The 13,067-nt window shown below is 35.8% G+C and overlaps 1 protein-coding gene across 1 annotated transcript in view; it reads left to right on the top strand.

The window, feature by feature from the left end:
* The first annotated feature begins 3,090 nt into the window (after nt 1-3,090).
* The window catches only part of LOC118673247 (testis-specific gene 10 protein-like), a 30,740-nt gene continuing 20,763 nt past the window's right edge, over nt 3,091-13,067 (top strand). The window contains 6 exon segments of the mRNA XM_036343833.1: nt 3,091-3,305; nt 4,282-4,434; nt 8,214-8,384; nt 8,474-8,551; nt 9,866-10,017; nt 12,266-12,381. Of these exon segments, the coding sequence (XP_036199726.1) occupies nt 3,255-3,305; nt 4,282-4,434; nt 8,214-8,384; nt 8,474-8,551; nt 9,866-10,017; nt 12,266-12,381 (721 nt within the window). The 5' untranslated portion in view covers nt 3,091-3,254.

Below are 13,067 nucleotides of genomic sequence, written 5' to 3'. Positions count from 1 at the left end.
AATGTCTGTTCTGGGATTAAATTATATTGTGTCTTACATTTTATTTTAAAAATTTTTGCTAAGATAATTTCCTAAGTAAGATGTAGTAATGATAAAAACTTTAAGCAATAAGAGTATTCTGTATACAGGACATTTCTCTTCCTCCCTAATCCTTCTCTCCGCACAGATAGCTAGCTATAGACAGGTAGCCCAAGGTCAGTGACCTTTATCTGAAACCTACCCAAGCGGACCCAGAATCAACACAACTAGTGATGGGCTTCAGACCACACCAGAGCTGACCCACCTAGACACACAAATGGCACACACAACGAGGTATCTCAGGCTCCAGACCCTCGGGGAACAACCTCCCCTGAGGGGGCAGGGGAGAGGGCAGTGCCTGCACAGTGTCTCCTACATGGTGATCAGGTTTACCTCTACAGACAACCAGCTTGAAGGGTTAATGATTGTGTCGCTGAGCCTAACAAGACATGTCAAGACTGCACCTGCACAGCAGTTTACATGCCATGGTTGGGTTGAGACTCATAGCCAGCCTGACAGTTGATCCCACCCACAAACAGGCCAACAGCAACCAAGACCCAATTACAACAAGAGGGCCCAAATAACCTACACTGAAGACATTCCCTAGAGCAGCCAACTCAGGAGTTCAAGGAGACTGCACCACTGAGCCCTGGCCAGTATGGTTCAGTTGGTTAGGTGTCATCCCATGCACTGAAAGGTTGCCGATTTGATTTCCCATCAGGGCACAGTCCTGGGTTGTGGGCTTGATCCCTGCTTGGTGGATCAAAACATCTCACGTCAATGTTTGCTCCTTTTCCCTTTATCTCTCTCTAAAGGTTAATTACCTTCCTTTTTTCCCTTTTATTGAATAAGATATTACAAATGTGTCCTTATCCACGCAATGTCCCCTCATCCCCCCAATCCTGCCCTCACCCACACCCTCACCCCCTGTTGTCCACATCCATCACTTATGCTTATATGCATGCATACAAGTCCTTAATTACCTTTAAAAAAAAAAAAAGCAGGAGGATAGTTGAAGGGAACTTTGGGAAAGTATGAAACATAACATCCGCATCATAGGGGTACCAAAAGGAGAAAAAAGTAAGCAAGTGAAAGAGAACCTGTTTGAAGAAATGACAGAAAACTTCCCTAGCCTGATTCAGGAAAATATCACGCGAGTTCAGGAAGCACAGAGAGTCCCAATCAAGATGAACCCAAACAGACCCACACCAAAACCATCACAATTAAAATGGCCACGGTTAAAGACAAAGAGGAAATCTTAATGGCAGCAAGAGAGAAATAGTCATTCACCTATAAGGGAGTTCCCATAAAGCTCTTTGCTGATTTCTCAACAGAAACACTTCAGGCCAGAAGGGATTGACATAAAGTATTCAAAGTAATGAAAAGCAAGTACCTGCAATCAAGACTGCTCTATCCAGCATGACTGTAATTTGAAATCAAAGATGAAATAAAGTGCTCCTCCCTCCAAAGTGCACGCACACACACACAACTACTACTAACACCCCCTTCTCTCCCCTAGGTAAACATAAAGAGGTAGTGTATCTTTTCTTTTGTAAAATATTCACTGTCTTCATGTTTTTATTTTTAAGTGGCTTACTCTTTTGATGCTCTCTTTCCAGTTAAATCAGCTCAAATATTTAAAATCCAAGTATTTTTTCTTTTGGCTCGATTTTCAGATTGAGTTCACTTGCCAACAAAATAATATGATAGTATTGGAAGATACAATAGGAAGACTTAGATCTGTAAGTACATTTTTCTTAAGGAATAATTTTTATTTTGTTAGTATAGTAAAAACTACAAAAAATTGTACATATGTTTTGACTCTCATGAATTTTGTGAGCAATAAAAAATGTTTGTGTTCTACAGTCAGCCTTCTCTCTGCCGGGTGCACAAGGGCGCTCCCATCTGTAAGAGCAATGCTGTTCTTGCTTCGTGTCATCAGTACTCCTAGAGGTGGAAAGAACTTTTGGTTGTTTTTTTTAATGCCCTTAGCTGTTAATTGATTTAGAATGATAACTGAGTAATTTAATTCTCAAAATATAACATGAGTTTGTCTACACATTAACTTTTTTAAAAAAATATATTTTATTGATTTTTTACAGAGAGGAAGGGAGAGGGATAGAGAGTTAGAAACATCGATGAGAGAGAAACATCGACCAACTGCCTCCTGCACACTCCCCACTGGGGTTGTGCCTGCAACCAAGGTACATGCCCTTGACCGGAATCGAACCCGTGACTTTTCAGTCCTCAGGCCGACGCTCTATCCACTGAGCCAAACCAGTTAGGCTACACATTAACTTTTGTTCTTAGTAATAAATTTCTGTAAGTCAAATTTTTAGTTTAATTCTAAGTAATATGTTTTCTTTAACAATGTGAAATGAAAACTGCTGTTTAGACATTTTAATGTTATTATTTAAAATATTTAAACACCTCTGTAAATATATTTATCATTTCCTCTCAATATAGCTTTGGTAAAATAAATGTTGTAAAAGAAATGTTTCCAGCATTAATTTATCCATCCCTTGAATACTTAGTGAAAAAAAAACTTAGTTGCTATACAAGTTATTCTAAGTAAATTAATTTTACTTCTAGGATTTGTAACCATATCTGTGGACATTTCTGGCCTCTCTGAAATTTCTTTACCATTTTTTCTTCAAAATTATTGAATAAATTTGGGGGTATGTTTAAGGTTAATAAAAATATAGAACATTTCGGGAGTGGAGGTAAGAGATCAACCAAAGGACTTGTATGCATGCATATGAGCATAACCAATGGACACAGACAGTAGGGGGATGAGGTCATGTGCTGGGGGGTGGGAGCAGCCAGGGAGAGGTCAATGGGGGAAAAAGGAGACTTATGTAACACTATAAACAATAAAAAATTTGAATTAAAAAATAATGTCAAATGTTATGTCACAATAAAAAAATATATAGAACATTCAGAAATGCTGGAGAAGAAAGATATTTAACTGCTTTTTTAAAATTACGATTTTTAAAAATTATTTTCAAAACTTACCACATTTATTGTTTTTAAGGATTCTTTTTGTGTTCGACTTCATGTAGTAAATGATGCTGAAGTTTAGCTTGAAATAATGGCCTAATTTTTTCCTTCCTGGCAAGATAATTTTAGATATTGAAAAAGCACAAAATAAATCTCCTTCCAGACTTGATTCCTTTGTCAAGACTTTAGAAGCAGACAGAAATTACTACAGGAGTGAAGCTCAAAATTTGAGAAAGATGATCAAAAGTACATCTGAAGGTCCAAGCCGCCCGTCTCCATCTTCTCGGGTAGGTTTTGGAAAGTTATAAATAAATATTTTGGAATTTGTTGCTCAAAGACTGACTTCTATTCTTTGGCTTATCTGGAAGTAATTCAGGTTGATTAGCATGACTTGCTATATCAAAGAGAGGTCTCTTTGATGGACAGTGGATCATTGAAATTGGTTCTCTGTCCCTAGCATTTGTCATGGTTGGGAGGTAATCAGACAAATGTGGAGCAATTTGGGGGAAATTGTTTAAAAGAGGGGTAATTTGGCCTGGGCCAGCTAGCTCAGTTGGTTTGAGTGTCATCCCTATACACTAGGGTTGTGGGTTAGATCTCCTGTCAGGGCACATATAAGAAGCAACCAATGAATGCATTAAATGGAACAACAGATTGATCTCTCCCTCCCAGCCTGCCTCTCTCTCTCTCTCTCTCTCTTTCTTTCTCTTTCCCTCTCCCTCTCCTCCCATCCCTCTATCACTCCTTCTTTTCGCTCTCTCTAATACCAATCAATCAATACAAATTTAAAAGAGATGAATTTTAAACTTTCTTTCATCATTTCCTTACCTTATATAGTCATTAGAGGCCCGGTGCTTGACATTCGTGAAGGGGGGGTGATCCCTCAGTCCGGCCTGTGCCCTCTTGCAGTCTGGGACCTCTCGGGGGATGTTCACCGAGGGGTTCTTAGTGCTGTGTGGAGGCGGGAGAGGCTCCCACCGCTGCTGTGCTCACCAGCCATCAGCCCGGCTTCTGGCTGAGTGGCACTCCCTTTGCGGGAGTGCACTGACCACCAGGGGGCAGGTTCTGCATTGAGCGTCTGCCCCCTGGTGGTCAGTGCGAGTCATAGCGACTGGTCGTTCCGCCCTTAGGTCGATTTGCATATTAGGGTTTTATTTATAGGATGTTTGCTTAAGTGGAGACTGTGTACTGCCATCAGTAGTACTTTTCTATTCATACTACAGGTCAAAGAAGAATTTCAAATTTCTTATATAATAATTGTAGGGTACAAACTGTGATGTAGAGCTTTGGAAGACAAGAGACCGTGAAGAACTTAAATGCATGCTGGAAAAATATGAGCGTCATTTGGCAGATATTCAGGGTAATATCAAGACTCTTACATTTGAGAGAGACAAGACCTTCCTTCTTTATGAACAGGTAAAGTTGTTTATAAGGAAACAATATATGTAAGTAATAACAGTTAATTGTAGAGATATATAATTCTTTGGGTATGCTTAAGTCTGCCAATCAAATTAATTTACTATTTGGAAATACCTTTGTTTTTAAGATATTTTCAATGAAATGTAATATATTTCTAATACAGTATATGTGCACACACACATATATATGATTTCCCAATACCCATACAAGATTGGGGATTAAAAAATGCTAACATATCATTTTGATATACTATCAGTCACTTTAGAAACTGCCATATAATTTGTTTAATTTCAGAGAGTAAAATCAGTTTGTAGTTTCTCTATTTTTAGCTTAAAATTCATTTCTTCACTCAGCAGATATTAAACTCCATACATTACCAACATCATCAATTACAGCAAGTTTGTGCAGGTCATGAGCTTGCTACTCTAAGGGAATAAAGTGATAAGATGCAGATACTGTGTGTGTTTTTTTAAGTTTTAGAGTTTGCCTCAGTGGATTTTACTTTAATTTGAAGTCAAGGTTAATAATCTGTTTTTAAATAACCAAAGTGACTTTGGATACCATGATTGTATGGCCTATTTGCTTCATATTATATTTGAGGAGGTAGGGCTAATAAGGTTAACTGATTGCCCAAGAACAACAGGATTCAGAGTCCAAATTTTCTGACTCTTATTTGGGTCTGCTCTTTGCCATTTAGTTAAGCTTGTTGAAGATGAATTGGCCCATGTGGAAATGGATTATTCTAATATAATAAAACCGTAATACGCAAATTGACCTAACGGTGGAATGACCAGTCACTGTGACACACACTGACCACCAGGGGGCAGATGCTCAATGCAGGAGCTGCTCCCTGGTAGTCAGTGCACTCCCACATGGAAAGCACCGCTCAGACAGAAGCTGGGCGGTGGCGGGAGCCCTAAGGACCCCTCGGGGGATGTCCACCTGCTGGCTTAGGACACGGGCTGGGCTGAGGGACGCCCCCCTCCAGTGCACAAATGTTGTGCACTGGGCCTCTAGTATAAAATAAATGCCCAGGGTATACTATGTCATAGCATGGAATCCTTTTGGTTAAATCACAGTACTGTTTTCTTTCTAATCTTAGTCTTATTTATTTCTGTTTCTTCTCAGCATTTTAATAAGATTTTATTATATTTAAAATGTTAAACATTATATTAGCTATTTAATGGATATTCTCTTCTATAATTAGCTTTCTTATTTGTAGTTTGAGCAGTTTAAAAAGCACTTCTACCACTTCTAAGTGTGTAGGTGATTACTTTGCTTTGATTGGAACTCCCGGGTGTCTTTCTGTGCCATGAAACCTGAACCAGTGTATGTATGCAGGATTATAAGACCACTGCTGGGGGGCAGGGAAGTCCCTTAATGAGAAGCCTGTGTGCATTAGTGTAAGGTGTGAGATTATTTTACTGAAACCTCTGCCTTGTAAATCCTATACTTACATGTAGTATAAGTGATTTTCAAATCATTGCCATATTCCTTTTCTTCAGACAATTTTATATTGAGATTTGAAGTGTAGAATAGTTAATGAAAAGCTGCTGTGATCCATCCCACTGCCTCATTAAGCCATGGAGTACCATGGAGCACAGTTTAAAACATTCACAGACATTGTTTTCTATGTTGGCAATCTAGTTAGGGAGATAAAGTATATTGCCTTGTATTTATTTTTTGTTATTTTAGTGTAAATAGTCTAGGACCGTGGTTGGCAAACTGCAGCTCGCGAGCCATATACAGCTCTTTGGCCCCTTGAGTGTGGCTCTTCCTAAGCCTTAGGAGTACCCTAATTAAGTTAATAACAATGTGCCTACCTATATAGTTTAAGTTTAAAAAAATTTGGCTCTCAAAAGAAATTTCAATCGTTGTACTGTTGATACTTGGCTCTGTTGACTAATGAGTTTGCCGACCACTGGTCTAGGAGATATTGTAAAAAGAAAATAAGTGGATATTTTTATTTATGGTGATTAAGGAAATCTTTCCTAGACTCAGTAGAGTTTTGAGTACTGAGGGATGGATGAATGGGGTTGGATTTGACCTATGTGCCAGTGTAGTTTACCAGCTTCTGGACTATATAGAGAAGGCTGTTCATTGGGCCTTACTGGTTTATACTTTGCTTTATAAGCAATAGGCAGTTTATATTTTTAAAGCAGAAGAAATATGACCAAAGTCACAGTTTTACAATTTCAACAATTTTGTATTATCTCATACATCTTTATATGTTATCTTCTTTATAACAATCTCTCCTTTAAAAGAGTTGGATGAGGGAGAAAACATGGACTTTTTAGAAGGCTGTTACAGTTATCCATGGGAGGCATCAAGAACTAAGCTAGAATGCTAACAAGGAAGACTCGACAAGATTTGATTTAAGCAAAAGGGGGGATGAATAGAAATGTTTGAAGTTCTGTTTTGAGTGACTGAAGAATTATGATAATAGAAAAAGAATGAGGAAAGTCATTGATGGAAAAGATGTGTTTGGTTTCAGAAAGATGGAGGACATTCAGGTAGTAATTGCCATCAGGTAGTAAGAAATGTGGGACTGGAGTGGGGAGAAAAGCAAGAGCTGAATAGGTAAATTTATAAGTCACCTGCTTAGAGGTAAGTTTTGAGCCTTCAGAGTGGGTGAAGTCTCTGAATGAGAGCTAGGGAAGTTTTATTCAATGGATAGAGGAAACTATGAAAGAAGACAGGAAGCTAAGGCAGAACTATGGTATAAGACCAAGGGAGGAAGTAATTTCAAGGATTGTGTTGAAGACAATGTCAAATGTTGCCAAAATATCAAGAACAGGAACTGAGAAAGAACCATTAGATTTGATGAGGTCCTTAGTTGTAAGGACCTGCGAAGTGATGGGTGTGGGAGCCAAGTTAGAGTGGGATGAGGAAGTGTGTAGTAAGGAACAAGCCATGGTAGAGACACTTAAATGAGAGAGAAAGATAGTCATAGGATGGTAAATGGACACAAGAGGAGTAAGTGACAGTTTTCCAAGATATGAGAGCCGTTTGCATGGTTGAAGGCAGGGGAGAAAGAGCCAGGGGAGAGAGTGCTATTTGAAGTGAGTGGAAATAATCATAGTTGAGTCAGGGATATCTTAGAAGACACTTCAGGAGATGAAGTCCAGAAATCGGGTGAAGGCTTATGGAAATTGGGAAGTAATTTATCTTCCTCTGAGACTTGGAGACTAGCTGAATAGATAGTAATTACAATTGGGAGGAAGGAAGATAAGGACTTAAGCCACAAGGTAGGAAATATAATCATCTGCAAATGTAGAATAGATTTGAAACCGAGGATGGTTAAACAGTATTAGAGAATATGTTGGGTTGTCAGTAAGGATTGGTGGGCCTTTCTGTCAAGGTAAAGGTAGCTAGGAATGACTATGGTATGTACACTTATGTAGAGAAAAACTAAAACACTATGATAATATTTTTTAAACCAGTATTCTACCTGAATTGTACTGAATTCATGATTATATCACAAAGTGAACAGAGTATACCATATGTATTTCTTAGTAAATAATTTTCTCTTGCATTGACTGCCTCCAAATTAATTAAAACATTTTTTTTTGTGAAGCAAACTTCTATTTGATATACATCCATTTGCATTTTGGGGGCATCTCTGGTATTTATTTGTATAAAGTCAAAATTATGCCATTATCCTACTCCATGCACATTGATAATAGGTTTGGATTTTAACTGACTGGATATAAGATAGCTATATTTATGTTTGTTCTAAAGCTTGTTAAATAGGAGTCTACCTATTTAAATAATAGGCACAGGAAGAAATTGCTCGACTTCGACGAGAAATGATGAAAAGCTGTAAGTCTCCTAAGTCAACAACAGCCCATGCCATCCTCCGACGAGTGGAGACTGAAAGAGATATAGCCTTCACTGGTTTACGAAGAATGACCACAGAACGAGATAGTCTGAGGGAAAGGCTAAAGGTTTGAAAGAGTTTTATCTATAGGAACATGTGTGAAATTCAGTGCAGTGACATTGAAAGCACTGTGTTTTGTTTATGTTTTTTGACCAGATTGCCCAAGAGACAGCATTTTATGAGAAAGCTCACTTGGAACAAAGGATAGAGGATCTGGAGTGTACAGTTCCTAATGTAAAGAAAAATCACTTTTGCACTTTTGGCTATAAACTGTCAGTAGCTTTCCCCTTTTCCTTTTTTTTTCTATGTTCAGAGAAGTTATTTTATTGTTCTAACTAAAGTTTGTAATCCTAAAATATTGAAGGTGGTATATCTGGTGTAAATTGTCAATTCTTTGTTGTTTATTTTCTTTTAAAAATGTGAGCAAAATCCTTTTTATGTTAGATTGCAGAGTGAGTTCTTTTTAAAAAAATCATTAGGGCTGCATTCTCAGAGATTTTAGCAATTTTTTCATCTCCCTTTTTCATTAAAGATAACAATGCCAGATCCAGGGAATCTAGATTATTCTGCCTAAAGAGTAACTAGGATAGAAAAAATTATGATGAAATAAAAATTAAAGAGAACAATATATGTAATGAATTTAAATGTGAAGCATCACCTTGTTTTAGTAATCAACAATTTGAGATACTATGGATATATATTTGAGATGGTATGACTATATAAACAAGGGAATTTGATTTTCTGTTACCAAATTTAATTGAATATGTTTATAAATGTATCTGTATTATGTTGTTATAATTGTAACTGAACAACTAAATGGAGGTTTGGCTGCCTGGCTCAATAAAAGCCAAATTTGTGAGACAGGTGCTCATGCAAAAGGAAAGGGCTTTTATTCAGGAGCCACACGACCTGGGAGAATGGCAGACTCCCATCCGAAAGACTAAGCTCTCTTCCTGTTCAAGCCCGGGGTTCTGGTAGGGATAGGAAGGGGATGGCTTTTTTTATTTTCCTATCTAATTATCTTGGTAACTTTTGGTGTGTTTGGGGCCCGTGCATTCATTTTCTAGCTTGTGTTGTACTTGGGTTCTATCCATTCATATTTCTAGCTTTTGGTGCCTGGGATCCTCTCCATTATTATTTCTAGCTTTTGGTGGTTCAGTGTAAGAACCTCTCCCTGCTGCCATCTTGGCCAATGGGGGAGAATCTATGTAACATAATGATTAATAATAATAATAATGATAATAACAGATGGGGAAAATTTTTTTCATAATTCCATTTTATATCTATAATTAATGTTAAGCAGCAAATAAGTCATATCTGCAAATAGATATGTATGCTAAAGTCAAATTGAACCAGATTGAAATGTAGATGGATATACTATTCTTGGTCCTACTCCACAATACTTTGTCCATATAGCCTTCACAGTATTCAAGTCTAATCATTGTATGAATCTTGTCATATACCAGTTTTCACAAAGAGAGGATGTCTCTTTAGGAAGATTAAGACACTTTTAGTGATGGCAGTAACCTTGTCATTCTCCTTGTATAGCTTGATGATGAACTTATGGAACAAATGTCAAATATGACTTTGACGAAGAAAGCAATAACCACTGTGGGAAAAGAAATGAAATCACTAGCAAGAAAGGCAATAGATACAAAAAGTGAACTTGGCAGACAAAAAGCAGAGAATAATTCTTTGAGGTAAACTAAATTGCCTTTGAACAACTAATAGTTTATTATAAATAACTCTGCTTTTTGTAGTGTATTTTAAAATGGTAATTATTTGTTGACTTGAATTTTGGGGAGGATTATTATGAAACAGTGGTAGAAAACTCAGCATACATTAAATGATTTCCCCAAGATCAATCACAGATTGATAATGCCACACTTACCAAGGACTCAAACTTTTAGTAGTCTCAATCTTCCATTTGGAGAAAACCTCAATGTTTAACAAAAAATAGCTTCTACAAAGCCATCCTGGGTACAAGCATGATTGACTTTGGTATTTGATTGTTAATTTACCTTTATAGCTTAAACTATGTTCTGTGGTCTGAGCAGTGTAAGAAGACATAAAGCACAGGTTTTACAGTAGCATAGAGAAATAGGAACATGTAATGGAACTTATTAACTGAATGTCAAGTACTGTGCTTAGCGCTTCCTACATACTGATATGGTAGCAGGAGAATTTCCAGGCAATAAGTGCAAGTGAATAAGTTTTTGAAGACCTCCATGCTAGTGGTTTTGTTTTACTTTTAGTATCTGAAGATGTGAAAAATGGAATTTCTATAGATTCAGTAAGGTTGAATTTCAGTGCATCTATGAACATTTGAAAAATAGTAATTCATGTGAGTGTGAAACAAATTACTAAGTTACAGAGAATACTTGGTTTACATGAGTTCCTGGAGTCTTCTCTTTGATCTTTCAAGGGTCTATGGTGCATACATTGGAGTCACTATCAGGATAGACATTTACTCGTCTTCTTTCCTTCATTTTTTTTAAATTGCTGCTTAAAAGGATATTGCAATCTTAGGTAAAATTTAAAAAGTAATAAAACAATCTCAACAAAAAAACCTTGGAAAATAGAGAAAAGTGTAAAGAAAATTTAAATCACCCACGATTCCATAACCCAGGGAAGACTTTTATTAATGTAGGTCTGTTTCTAACCAGAGATATTTTTATCTCTATGTATATAAGCTTTCTGTGTAATTGACATCATATTGAGTGATATCGTTAAGTGATTTCACTTAATTGTATACAATAAGCATTTTCCCATGTCATTGGAGGTTTTTCAAAAGCCTTTTAGTAGTTTATTAAAATATTTTAGCAGATAGATATATAATTGGAGATTTTTTGGTGTACATTTGTTTTTTTGTTTGTTTTTTAAATTAATTTTAAGTATAAACATATTTTTTAAAATATATTTTTATATTTTTAGTTAGTTAATGTGAATTACATTAATTTTCGATTGTAAACCAACTTTGTATATTTAAATTAACTCCCCTTGGTCATTATGCATTATAATTTTTATATATTCTTGAATTATATTTGCTAAAATTGGTTAAAACTTTTTACATGTATGTTTATTATTTCTCACCAAAGCATTATTGTTTTAGCTTTTGTGTTAGGCTTTTTATATATAGTGTGATCTTGGGGTCAAGATTCATTTTTTTCTCACATGGCAATCTAGTTGTTTCAGTACCAGTTGTTTCCTTTCTCATTGGATTCTTTGACATATTTGTTGAACATTAATTGACCATATATACACACACATATATATATTCTGCTATTTGCATCATGTATATTTTTTTTATTTCATCTACTACATTTCTCACACTTATTTCACACTTATTATATATTTTTTCCTTGGTTCTTTTTTCACATTGTTAATATCTTTCTTTTTTAATATGTTTACTAGTCTAATTTAATTTTTAATGTATTTATCCTAATATATCTGCTCCTGTTGCATTCTGTAATCTGTGTGTGTGTTTAAATAGCTGGTCTTTCAAATGTCTTATGATTTTGGCCTATGAACATATTTTTTCCATGGAGATAAGATATGTCAAGCGGTGCTTTGGGATAATCATCGTGTCAGCCACATTAACTTCACAGTATGGGGGACTGAAGTCACTGTCACTTTCTGCTTGTTGCCCCACTGAGTTAAGCAGCATTAGGAGGCACTTCTTAACAACCTTGGCTGCACATTCAAATCAAATGAGGAGCTTTAAAGAAATAGGGATTCACCTGGCCAGTGTGGCTCAGTTGGTAAGCACTGTACCATGCACCAAGAGGTCACTGGTTTGATTCCAGGTAAGAGCACATGTGGTTTTATGAAAATGCTAAAAGGAAAATGTTTACTGTTGTTCTTAAAAAATTTTTTAGATTTAAATAACTAAGAGATTGATGAAACATGAAAATTTCAGAATTAGTTTTATTATTAAAATATTTACAGACTTTTATATGAAAATACAGAAAAAGATCTTTCTAATACTCAGCGATACCTTGCAAAGAAAAAATATGAGCTACAGCCTACTCAGGGGAAAATTATGCGCTTGAATGAAAAAATTGGTGAGTTATTTTTTTCCTGATATTACTTTTTCTCTAAGTCTCGTAGAAAAATGTTTTATTTTCTTCAGTTATAACATAGATAAACTTGGAAGTAGGCCCTTAAATTAAAAGTTTATGAGTCAATCATGGAAATATGTTTTTCATTGATAGTAAACTTTTTACTTAGATTTAGGACCTTAAATACTTAGACATGGCTTCACATTTTTCAATGAGGAGATAACTAAATGAAGCAGCAACAGTTTATAATTTCTGACTTAAAATTCTTAAATATTAAGTGTAGGTAAAAAGAAATCAGGATTCAATATTGAATTTATAGTATGGTTACTTTAAAATATGCATAACACTTGTAAATTTACAAGTTTTTGTATGATACTGTGGCTTGTTCATAGTTGTAATGAAACATAGCACACATATATATTACTTTTGGTGCAAAGTGTACATATATTTGGCTATATCTATGATATTACTTGGATTTATAGAGGGAAACATTTTTATAGAGTCATATTTATGTTTCTTACAATGATCTCAGAAAATATGGTTATAATTTAATATTTTTATAACTGTAAAGTAAAATTTTGATTAGGACTATAAAAGAGCCCATTTTAAAGCAGAGGGAACATTTAAGAGGATCCAGGATTGAGTAAGAAGAAGCCAAAGAATAGACCCATGAGTGGGTGTTATTTTGG

This window comes from Myotis myotis, unplaced genomic scaffold, assembly GCF_014108235.1.
Source record: "Myotis myotis isolate mMyoMyo1 unplaced genomic scaffold, mMyoMyo1.p scaffold_m19_p_18, whole genome shotgun sequence".
NCBI lineage: Eukaryota > Metazoa > Chordata > Mammalia > Chiroptera > Vespertilionidae > Myotis > Myotis myotis.
Note: the sequence above shows the minus strand (reverse complement) of the source record. Positions and strands in the feature narration are given on the sequence as shown.